The 12,945-nt window shown below is 39.1% G+C and overlaps 1 protein-coding gene across 1 annotated transcript in view; it reads left to right on the top strand.

Moving 5' to 3' along the window:
* Positions 1–277: 277 nt before the first annotated feature.
* Positions 278–12,945, top strand: part of CLCN5 (chloride voltage-gated channel 5) — a 168,601-nt gene continuing 155,933 nt past the window's right edge. The window contains exons 1-3 of the mRNA XM_081276762.1: positions 278–455; positions 1,059–1,177; positions 2,532–2,687. Of these exons, the coding sequence (XP_081132888.1) occupies positions 2,672–2,687 (16 nt within the window). The 5' untranslated portion in view covers positions 278–455; positions 1,059–1,177; positions 2,532–2,671. The remainder of the gene's footprint in view (positions 456–1,058; positions 1,178–2,531; positions 2,688–12,945) is intronic.

Raw genomic sequence — 12,945 nt, 5'->3', positions numbered from 1 at the left:
AAGGGACTGACAGGCTTGAAACAGTGAAACAGAATGGGCATTGGTTTCAAAAGCAACTAACACGCCCAGCACTGGGTTTGGACCCGCCCAGTCCTCATTAAATATGGCAGCGAGCCGGGGCCGTCCTACTGCGGTTGCGCATGTTGAAACTCCTCCCAGCAGCTCCTCCTAGGCTTCTGTGCCCCCTCCCTGCCCGGGCCGAGGTGCCGGGCTAGGGCCCTCCGTGGCGCGCACGCGCAGACGCCCGCTGGGCTGAGCTGATACTCTGGAGGCGCCTGTCACATGAGCCGCGCGCCCGCTCCGCTCCCCCTCCTCCCTGACTGGGCTGTGTGAATGAAGCTCTGCCGGCTACGTGGGGCGCTAGCTCAACTTAGTGTACTGGACGCCAGAGCCGCCTGAGCGCGCTGCCCACCGGCAGCGGACACAGACTCTGCAGCTCCTAACCTCGGCGACAGGTAAAGGCAAATGGGCTGTCCCTTCCCCAACAGGTCTTTAGTGGGCCCCTCGTCTCTGGCCCACCCCCGGAGCACCCTCTGATCATAGCGACACAGGGGAAGCGCTCCCCTGCTGGCTCAGTCCCCCGGAGACGGGGTTCCCCTTGTCCAGTCGCCGCCCCCTGGCACTCCGAGGAGGTAGACAGGCTAGTTCTAGCTAGTGCGGGGCGGCATCTTCCCGAGAGCCCAACCCAGTTCTCCGAGAAGGGTCCCTGGGCTGCCCAAGCGAAGTTTCCTTACGGAGCGGCGCCAGGAGTGCCCTGCTTTCGCCTGTGGTCCCCTTTCTAGGACTGGGATAGGGTGGCGTTTTCTGGGAAAGCTCAGTCGAGGCCCCTGTTCTCCCTCCGGCTCTGGACTTGCTTCAGGTTTGTGTGGGTCTTTGCGAAGTCGAGATCAGACTCTCCGAAAAGTAGTCGCTGCGCGTTTTCCTTTTGCCACTTGAACGCGTGTGGCTGGTTCTCGCTTGACTTTTTGAGCCTGGCGCTTGAGCGCCTTTGCCAGTAAGGGGTAAGAGAAAGCTTTTACCTTTACACTGATGCGCGTTTACCTTTATGACCATTTCAGAGCAAATCAGTTGTCCGGAATTCCGAGTGAAGTTGTACGTGTGCCCGTGCGATAACGTCAGTGGAAACTGCCCCCCCCCATAAATGAGGGAAATACAGAAGTTGGAGCACTAAAAGCCAGTAAGAATCCGCTTTACAAACACTTCAGACATTTATTAGCAGCTTTCTGGATTTAACTACAAATGCTAAATTTCTCCTTGTCCCAAGACATGCACAATACTTCTTAACAATGAAATAAGAGAAGGAAAAAATGAAAAGAAAAGGTAAACCAAAACAAACTGTTCCATGTTCCACATAAGTCTTTGGAGCGCCTTTTCCTGATGAATTCATTATGGGACTTTCTAAAGTTCCTCGTTTCCTAGGACGTGGCGAAACTTTCCTTATCCAAGGCACTGTCTTTTCTCTTTTGGTGTTTTGAGGATGGGTGTACACATTAACCTTTTTGTCCTTTAAAGAAAAAAGGTCATTAAAGACAGCTAACATGATTCTTTTAGTAGTAGCCTTCAGTGTTTGTACTTTAGCTTTTTCAATTCAGAAGTGGACGTTTTGGTTGTATAGAAATAGCAATCTACTTTGATGTTCAGTAGGTCAAAAAATAGAGGGCTTTTTTTTTTTGAGAAAAAGCAGATTGGCTTGTGTGCTAAGTAAGGAAGACCCAATTATTAAGTAAGAACTTAAATGGACAAGTAGAGTGTTTAATATACTAAACCACCAAATCAAATTATGTACAGTAGTCAGACCTCTCATTTTTTGTCACATTCCTAGTTATTTTCATATTCTTGCAAACAGTATTACCTAAGACTAGATTTGACGTTGTAATAGTAGGAATTAGCTAAATTAATTAGATTGTAATTAAACTAGCATTCTATTTTTGCATTTTCCTTTTTCCTTGATTAATTTCACCCTGATATGAGCAATATGCATTCGCTATAGGAAATTTGCAGAGTGGGGAAAGTAAAATGGAGAGGAAGAACCACCACCCAAAGGGTATCATCAGTTTTTACTTTTATTATACTTCCTTTCTTCTTCTTTTTCTTCCTATGTAAGACCTATCTTAAAACTTTAGCATATACAAAATTTGCTCTTCTTTCTACTGATCACTTACTGTAAAGTTGGGTATTTGGGGAGTTGAGGAGGGGGTTGGGTAGTAATGCTGCCTTTCATTCTACATGCAAGACTTTGCAATTGGAAAGATACAACAGTTATCTCATCCAACACTCATCCTTTGAGTTCTGAACCCCGAGTACTAAAGCTCCAGTGATTCATGTAGAATTCAAAACTGAATGACAATATGAACTGACTCTAGATCTCTGATTTTCTTCAGCAATACCCTGATGCCCAAGGAATATGTGACACTACTGTGTCTGGTCTGCCTGTCTTTAAAAGAGAGATTCAGAGAGGGGCAGGAGATAAGTTTCAATCATTTAAATTTTTTTTCTTTTTAAGTGTTTATTTTTTCTGTTTGCATTTTCAGATTTGGGGCTTCAGCATATTGCAGAAACGAGGACCACATAGCTGTTTATCTATCTCAGTGCCATTCAAGTTTCCCTGCGAAACTGGGGGGCTCAGGGAAACTGAGCCTGTGACCCCAGTGTGAGAGAAGATACGATCAAGATGGCCATGTGGCAGGGTAAGAAATTAGCACTTATTCCTCTAACTGGTTGTTCTTTCTCCTCTATCTTCCACCCCCACTCAACTCTCCAAGTCAGTGGCAGGCAGCCAGCTATTTCTTTAATTTAACCCTTTGTCTTTGCAAGGACAAAGCACATTAATTTAAAAGAAGCTACTGCTAGCTCGAAGTTCAAATTATTTTCAAGTGGTAGTTGGGGGAAATTAGAAAAATGTCATGCCAGAAGCATTTGAAATAATTCTCTTCATTTAAACATGTGCTCATGGGGGTTATATGTGAGGAAATGAGAAAGATGTTTTCCTATTTGTGTGTCTCATTTGTTACCAGCAGATTTGTATCACAAGATTCTGAAAGATGGGGGACACAGATATTGGTACCTCTCTGGCTTCCCCTTTGCAATAAAGACCTTCTTGGGATTTAGGCAGTTTGAAAAAGCATGTTTAATGTTGTAATGTTTATACTTGCTGATAGAAGAAAAATGCCTATTTTAACAATGTAAGCTACCAAGAACCAAGTTCAACGGTGTCTTAGCTGATAGATCACATCTCTTGTGAACTTGTGAATTTGTCTCACATACGAAGTTATCTTATTTTTGATGGGGTTCAGGATTGTGTCCTTGGAGATTGTATTGGAATCTTCAGGGGTACATGGCATTCTTATGTTTATCACAAGGGAGTTTGTGTTTAAGAAACAATAGATAAATAACACCAAAATTGGTTGTGATCCACAAAAGGTTAAGGACCACTTAGATGGAGTAGAGTGAAGTAGCTTGAATATCTATAAATATTCAACAGATAGGTTTCTAAGTGGATTAACGTATCTTTTAAAGATATTTCATTGTGCTGGTTATGGTTTAAAATTCGTAGGCATACGAATGTCACAGTTTTGATTTATATGGATTGTCAAAGATATTGTTGAAATGGGATTTGGCCTGAATGCTGGCATTGACTCACAAAATGGGCATTCAGGAGCAGTTTGGGGGGCTGGGGTTGTGGCTCAGTGGTAAAGTGCTCGCCTGGCATGCACGAGGCACTGGGTTTGATTCTTAGCACCACATAAATGTAAAATAAAGATATTGTGTCCACCTAAAACTTAAATATTTTTTTTAAAAAAGAGCAGTTTGGATAAACTCACTTAAATCCTGAGACATTCCTTCATTCAACAAACAGAATACAGATATGGATAAGATGCAGAACCTTAGAGTGTTCCTTGTGGTTTAGGAAAGACAGACATGATCAAATAATTGTGTAATGTTGAACCAGTGTTACAATAGGGAGAGGAGCAAAATGTGATGGAAGCCCAGAGAAAAGCATGATGAATTTTGAATCTTGAACTACTCTAAAAATGAGTAGGTGTTGGCCAGATGGGCAAATGAGAGAATTGCATTCTGGCAGACAGAGCAGCACTGTTAGGAACTTCAAGTTGCTTTGTTTGCCTAGTATGAGATGTATAGGGGCATGACCTCAGACAAAGCAGGGAAGGTAGTTGGAGGAGGCCAGAAAATAAAGAACCTTGTATGTTCTAGGAAGGATTTTACACTTTATCCTGGAGACAAAGATTCCAAACAGGGAAGTAACATAAGCAGATTTTGTTTTAGAAAGATTACTTTGGCATTGGTGCTGAGGTGGGGTGGGAGCTAGAGATAATGAAAGCCTGGATTCATTCAGGAGGTTTCTGGAATAGTGATTTAGGAGAAAGATGGTGAGAGTCTGAGCAGAAGAATCAGGGGCAGTGAGATTAGAGAGAAGAGGATAATTTCTAGAATGTTCTGTGACTGGATGTGACAAGATTGCCAGCCAGTTTGGGGGCTGGAGGCTAGTGGTGCCATTCTCTGAGGTTGAGAACAGGAGAAGTGACAGAAGGACCCAATTATGGTAGAAGCTAGAGTACTGAGCTTAGGTTTGACCTATATGGGTTGAGGTACCTTTGGGCTGTCAGGTCACTGTTTCATAGATAGTTTTTAAATTATAGAACTGGAGATTGTGCAGGTAGGGCTATAAAATTTTGTTCCTAATGATGCATGAAGAGCTTGTGTTGTTTTTCCCTATGGCTAATGACATGTCTTTAGTTGTTAATGATTTATTTATTTTACAATAAAACATTTTAATGTTTGACAAACCTTAAAAAAGATCATATTTTCTTAATAAATAATACATCTTGCAAGGCCCTGAAATCTTTTCTTCTTAAAATTACATTGAAGTGAAACCTCATTTTTCAAGTGTTAGTGAAGAGAGGAGCAGTACACATAAGTAAATTCTCTTGATCACTGCAGCCAATCCCTTCTTTTGTACAACTTCTGAATTGAGAAGTGTAGTGACATGATATTTTGGAAGGCAATATGGTCTAATAGTTACCTGTGTGGGTCTGGAGTCAACTCTTTAGGTTCTATTACTTGGTAGCTGTGAGGCTATGGGCAAGTCACTTAACCCCTCTGTGTTTCAGTTTCCCCTTTTATGAAATTGGGTAAAAATAGAACTCACCTTATAGTGTAAAGATGAATTAAGCTAATACATGCAAAACACTTGGAACATGGTAAGTGCCATATAAATGTGTGCATTTATTATAACCATAAAATGCTTGTTTGTTTATAATGATGTTCAGAATATTGTTTAGTGTATAATAGTACTCAGTAAAATGTAGTGATAGCTATTACTACTACAAATACTGCTATCACTATTATTTTCCTTTACCCTGATTGGGTTTGGGACTCTGTTCTATGGAGATAATTTCAGTTTGTCCTTGGAATCCCTGAGAGTCTCAGAGAATATCTAGCTTAATTTAGAGATTAAGCAACATGCCTAAGGTTAGATAGATAGTAGTTCTTCTTAGTGACAACACTAAAACCCAGCTTTCCTGTTTCCCTATCCCAGTATTCTTTCCATGGAAATGTGTCAAACTTCATCAGCTCAATGAAGCTTCTGAGTCGGTCTCTGAGGAGCTATTTGAGAAAATGTAAGAGGTAGAGAAACCCAAATCTCCTTGGTTTTTTGGATCATTGCTGTCTAATTCCTCCATGGAGAATTTAATCAGAAACCCTGTACCCCTTAAACACTGTCAATAGTATTATATTTTGATTTCACTTTGATCTTTCCAAGTTGCCAAGACTGGCCTTGAACTCTAATACATGTTCTGTCCACGTTAAACAGAGTGTATCAGGCATACTTGAAGGTTTTTGACAACTTATGGTGAGCCTTAATAACATCAGTTGTGCTTTGTCATTTTTTATTGAATCCTGGGCCTTGTATGTGGTAGGCAAATGCTTTATCATTGAGATATATTTCCCAGGCCCTTTTAAAAATATTTTCTTTTGAGATAAGGGTCTTGCTAAGTTGTTGAGGCTGGCCTCAAACTTGGGATCCTCCTGTCACAGCCTCCTAAGTAGCTGGGATTATAGGTGTGTGCCTCTGTGCCCGGCATAATATCAGTTTTATTGGTCTAATGGTCAAAAAAAATATTGAAGGGCTAGGGTTGTGGCTCGGTGGTAGAGTGCTCACCTAGCATGTCATGTGAGGTGCTGGGTTCGATCCTCAGCACCACATAAAAATAAACAAATAAAATAAAAGGTATTGTGTCCAACTACAACTAAAAATATTTTAAAAAGGAGAAAATATTGAAGAGGAGACTACCCACTTTGAGGTTGGAGACTTACGTTGTCAGGTGTTATTTATTTACTCAGTTAACATTTATTGAACTTGAGTTGTGTGCTGGGCCCTAGAGATGCAATGGTCAAGGTAAACAGGCATGGTTTCTGCTCTCCTGGAACTTACTGACTACTAGGATAAAAGTAATATTTCAAATTAATGAAATTATTTATTTAACAAACATGCTGAAGTAATTTGGAAAAAATGGCACCTACTTAAATTTAGAAGGATTAATATTATTTTGGGGGTACTGGTAATTGAACCTAGGGGTGCTTTACCACTAAGCTATATCTCCAGTCCTTTTTATTTTTTATTCTGAAACAGGATCTTGCCAAGTTGCCAAGACTGGCCTTGAACTTCAGTCCTCCTGCCTCAGTCTCTCAAGTCCCTGGTATTATAGGTGTGCACCACTGCACTCAGCTAAAATAGTTTTTCTTTATAAAGGAGGAGGGCATCAGAATTTCTTATGGTCCTTTAAAAATATTCTTGCTCAGGTCTCATGCCCCTCAAATTATGCTTCAGTCTTAGGACCTGAACATTTAAAGAAGCCCTGTGAGCAATTCTGATGCGTAAACCTGTTTGGAACTGCTGCATTAAATAAATAAAAGTTTAAAAAAGAGAGTAATGATAAAGGAACTAAAAAAATTAGAGAAGACTGTATAATCTTGGTGTAGGGAAGATATTTGTGTGCATAATATCAAAGGCAGAATAATAAAGAAAAAGATTAATATCATCAATTATATGAAAATTAAAAACTTCTGCACAAGCCATAAATAAAGTTAATGAGAAAATTAGGAATAATTGCAACAAGACTCATTACCCTTAATACATAAACACTTAGCAATAAGAAAAATAGGAGGGGTTTTACTAGAAAAAAGTACAATGGATGGGGAAAATGTGCAAAGGAATATATATAAAAGGAGAAATCCTAATGACCAGTAAACATGAAAAAGGTACTATCTCAGGAGTAGTCAAAGAAAGGGAAATTAGAATGGGAGGCAATTTTCTCTGATATAATTTGCAAAGATTAAAATGGAATGACCGAACTCAGTGTTGGCAAGAACTTGAGTGAGCAGCCATTTTAAGAAATATGATATATTAAGAACTATGTAATGTTTTGAATGACCAACAATTAAAAAAAAAACACTTCTAGTGGAAATGTCAATTTGGCAATATTTATCAAAAACTTTAAAAAAATGGGTTTACCACAGGATAATGGATGGAACCTGAGATCATTATGTTAAGTGAAATAAACCAAACTCAGAAGTGTCAAGGGTCATGTGTTTTCTCATATGTGGAAGCTATGGAGGAAAAAGGAAAAAAGAGGTGTGTGGGGGATCCCATGAAAATAAAGGGGTATCAATAGAGGAAAGGACTAGGAGGTGGGAGGTGGGGAGGGAGTGGAGGAGCAGGAGAGGGATATTGACCAAATTGTTACATTGTGTGCATGTATGAATATGTAACGACAAATTCTGCCATTATGTATATTAACGACAAATTCTGCCATTATGTATATAATGCACCAATAAAAATGTGGAAGAGAGACATTCTAATACAACTAAAAAGTATGTTTACCTTTTGACTACACAATTCATTTTTTAAAAAATTTATCCTAAATAATTAAGGATGTGCCCAAGGATATATCAATAAAGATATTAGTTGCACCGTTTTCTATAATGGGAAAATTGGTCACACACATTCTTTATCAGCTGTATGGTGTTGGGTAGTTAACTTGCCTTAGTGCTCCTTAATTTCTCCATCAGTAAAATAGGTATGAAATAGTAGTTAACCTAATAATCCCCAACTTCAGGGCCTATTAGGATCACCTGGGGAATCCCAATTTCTGAAGCCCAGGCCTTACTCAGCTCAATTGAATCTGAATCCCTGAGGGTGAGACGGAGAAATTAGTATTATTAAGTTCCTCAGGTGGTTCTATTGTGCATTTGGGAACCAGTGAGAAGTTGTTGATGACATTAAATGGGAAAATCATAATGACTGGCATATGGCAAGAATTCAATATGTATTATTGCCATTTTAATATTAATAGTATGACCACATTTTAACATGTGTTTGTACCCATGTATGTATAATATTAAGAAATATCTCAGATGGTATATGCAAAAGTATTAAATAGATGTATCTTTTTTGTAGAATGTGTGTGCTTACAATACACAGGCACTGTGTTTGATCTCTAGCACTGCAAAAATTGTTAAAAGAAATTGTTATTGACTTATTTTTTAATCTGTGAATAACACACATTACTTGTTGAACTATACTTTCTGAAGGAAATATATATGTATATATGTGTGTGTGAGTGTGTATATGTATATACACATATTTTATTTAAAAGATATTTACATTTAAAAACTGAAGACATAGTGGAAAAATAAGAATTCATACCCCATTTGAATCAAATGTATGATATGTCAAGATCATTGTAATGTTTTGAGCAACTAATAAAAAAATTAAAAAAAAAACAAAACTGAAGACATAGTTTCTGTACCAGGAGAATATAAGTAAATTATGGCAGATCCATAGAGCATAATAACCTGGCCATTAATCAGGACTAATGCTGTGCAGAATATTCATGAGATAAATACAAAATGTAAAGAAATGATTCAAAGTTGCTAAAGTGGCTTGCTTCAGGTGATAGTATACACTTACCCCCTCCACTTAATTTTTAACTTTTATTTTCCAAATTTGTACAACAAATATATATTATTATTTTTTTTATACCAGGGATTGAACACAGGGGTGCTTAGCCACTGAGCCACATTCCCAGACCTTTTTATGTTTTATTTAGAGACAGGGTCTGTCTGAGTTGCTTAGAGCCTTGATAAGTTGCTGACGCTGTCTTAGAACTTGTGATCTTCCTGCCTCAGCCTCCTGAGCTGCTGGGATTACAGGCATGTGCCACCGTGCCTGGCTATGTATTACTTGTATAACACATGAACAAGTGATTTGAAAATGAGATGTAAAAGTCACTCAACTATCAAAAAGTGCCTCCAACATGGAGCATAGCATTTGGATTTATGAAAAATTGTTTCAGCCACTCTGTGTCCCTCTCTACCTTTGAATTAAAAAAAACAAAACAAACAAACAACAACAACAACAACAACAAAAAACCCAAAAGCAACCAAGCTCTGGAGAGTGTGGTTAGAGCAGAATTTTTGCTATTAATACTTCCTCAAGTACTCTTGTAATTTTTGGCTGTCTTATTGACTCCAAAATGTCCTTTGGGGAGTGAGAGTGTGGGACAGGGAGATTGTGTAAAAATGGAGGGGAATACACTGCATGGAAGGAAGACGTTACATAATAAGACGAGGTGGCATAATATGTCAGGGTATGCATGAAAATAAGGCAGAGGAAATTGTTATAAAATAGTTGCAAGGAGAAACTGTCCTGCTGGCTTCAAATCCAAAGGGAGTGTATGTTTCAACTTTGCAGATTTTTTTTTTAGCACATCACAGGGTATTTGTAAACATTCTGGATATTTAGCTAACATTTGGTGGGCCAGGAGGGACTGTCACAAAGCAGTCAGTGAATTGAAGACAGAGGGTCAGTGTGAAATCTGGGTAGCCCCATGGATTGCTAATTGGGCCACTATTACCTAAAAAAAAAACCCATCTGGTCCTGTTGACCAAAATGTTAGTACCCTTGTGACTCTGGAATGAAAGTCAGGTTTTTATAGCAGTAGTAAGGAAGCAGTGCCTCTCCCTTTTTTTCCCCTCCATCTGGCACAGTGCCTTCCCTACAGCAGGTACTCAAGAAATGAGTTCTTTGTCAATTTAAAAATAAACATATACTTTTTAAAAAAAATTTAAAAAAAATGAGTTCTTTGTCTTTCTTTACCTGTTACCTTTCCACAACTCAAGAGAAATAGATGGGGGATGAATTGTGGTGGAAAGAATCGAGTAGGGGGTAAATGAAAACAGCCTTTCAGGAAATTATTCTTTATGAGTCAATCATTCTTTCCCAAGCACACAGCTGCAGGCCCTGGAATCTGATACACCTGGATCTGAACCCAGTTCTGCCATTGGACAGCCAAAGTTACCTAAACTCTAAGAGACTTAATTGTTTCATCTGAGGTCAAGTACAGTCTCTGGAGACACACTAGCTGAGTTTGAGTTTTGGCTCTGTCACTACTAGTTCTGTGACTTTGGGCAAGTTATTTAATCTCTTTTTGCCTCGACGTCTTCATCTGTAAAATGGGATTAGTAATGAGAGCTATTTATAGAATTATTGGGACAATGTGATGCATTAATACATTTATACAGCAATTTGACAATTACCTGGCAGTTGTTGAGTGCATGCAAGGACTGGTCTTTATTATTAGAATATGCAAAAGAGATAATATTACCTCACATACTTCTGGGTGTGAATGAGGCTGTCATGGAAATGACTGGCTCATTGTAGTTGCTTTGATTATACTATAATTGGAGCATAAATATAAAATTAAGTATGTTATGAAAGGGATGTTTTAAAACTGGAAATGATCTTTGGAGGTGATCTCTTTCAAATGTCTAATCTTGTAATGGAATCATTGAGGCCCAGTGAGACATTCTGGGTCACACAGTTGTCACAAGATACCTAGACCAGGACCAGATTCGGGGACTTAACACTAATCAAAGCTGGCTCTTTGTCTACCTGTTTAGCCCCATTGCATCAGGCTGGCTCCCTTTGGCTTGGGAATTTTATAGTTTCTAGCTAAATGTTTGTCTTTCTCCACTCTTTTTTTTTTTTTTTTTTTTTTTTAGGGATTGAACTCAGTTTCCTTTTACCACTGAGCCACATCCCCAGTTCTTTTTTGTATTATTTACAGACAGGGTCTCACTGAGTTGCTTAGTGCCTCATCATTGCTGAGGCTGACTTTGAACTCATGATCCTCTTGCCTCAGCCACTGGGATTATAGGCTTGTGCCCCTGCACCTGGCTCCCACTATCTTTTATTGGTACTATGAAAAGTTTAGTTTTTTCCCCTAAAAACATTGTGTTTTCATTGTAGCTTCTGAGATAGTTTTTTCTTCTGGTTACTACGATAGCATTTTTAAAATAAACTATCGGTTCTTATGTTTTAACCAGAATTATGATTCAGAGCTTCCTGTTTCATGTAGAGCTGTTTTGGGTGTCCGGCATAGGGAGAGAGGAAGGACTAGGAAGTTTCACTATTGGTGGCAACAAATGCCAGATTCTTCTTCTTACTACCTTCATTAACACCCTGGATATTTATAGACCTGTGGTCAGACCAGAGAAACAGTTGAGGAATTAGTAGTATGATGTAACTCTTTCAGTAATGTCATGTTGTGATGCTTTTCAGCTCCAAACAATTCTAGCATTAGGTTGCAATTTATTGTATTTGTTTAGGATTTCTCCCTTGGCTACTTTCTATGACAACATAGAGAAACAGAAATTACAACACAGAGTATAAAGAAAGAAATCTGGGACTGGGACCATCCAGTAGAAATGAAATGGTTATTACCAGATAATGTGAGATACTCAGGCACTGAATTTCTTTCTTTTTTTATTTATTTCTTACATACATGACAATAGTGGAGTGTATTACATTCATAATTATCCATTCACAGCACGATTTTTTGTAACTCTGTATTTAAAGTATGTTCACACCAAATTATGTCATTATACATGAGCTCTCTTATTTTTTTGCATACAATTTTTAATACACCTTTATACCACCATTTATCATATCTCTGTTTGTATATAAGGTATGTTGACACCAAATTCACATCTTCATACATGTATTTTGTATAATGATGACCATCACCTTCCACCATCCTTGCTATTCCCCTTCCCCCTCCCTTTCCCTCCCACCCCTATTCCCTATCTAGAGGTAATTTTCCTCCCGGGCTCTCCCTCCCCACCCCACTTTGAGTCACCCCCCTTATATCAGAGAAAACATTCGGCATTTGTTTTTTTGGGGGATTGACTAGCTTCATTTAGCACAATCTTCTCTAATGCCATCCATTTCCCTGCAAATGCCATGATCTGAATTTTTCTTCTTTCTTCTTCTGACCCTCCAAGAAAAACATCCTTAATTACATCATTGACATCTTCTGGCCAAAAATATGTCCAGATGTAGAGATAGCACCTGGCTTTGTCTATGCTAAATCTTCTGGTCTTTCCACCACCCTCCCTTTGGTCTGGCTTGACCTATGAGCCACCTGTGACTCAACACTGAAAATTACTTGAAATCGTGCTGTTTCCTACTTAGCTTGAGAATGGTGAGAAGCAGGTGAGCAGGGGACTTCCTGCTGTCCAAATTCCCAACTCTGCCAAGATCTTTTCTTCCCTGGGTTCAGTACTGTGGTAACAAATAATAACAGAGCTTCCTCCTCTTACATGTCTCTGCGTTGAATAATTGTACCACCATGCACTCAAATATCAAAACCCAAAATTTGAGAAGCAGCACGTATTACTTGCTCTGGCCCCACCTGCAGGTTGCCTACCCTGCTCACCTAAATCACTTCAGTAAGAAGTGTTCCTGGCAAATACCTCCCTTCCTTTAGCAAACATAGCCTCCCTCATCCTCTGGTAAAATTTGTCTTTACTTTCTTTGTGTATTTTCCCTGCTCTATTGTTTAGCCCTCAAGAGTATTGGCT

Source organism: Spermophilus citellus (assembly GCF_964194105.1).
Source record: "Spermophilus citellus genome assembly, chromosome: X".
NCBI classification, from domain to species: Eukaryota; Metazoa; Chordata; class Mammalia; order Rodentia; family Sciuridae; genus Spermophilus; species Spermophilus citellus.
The sequence above is the reverse complement of the archived record's forward strand: the minus strand, read 5'-3'. Positions and strand labels throughout refer to the sequence as shown.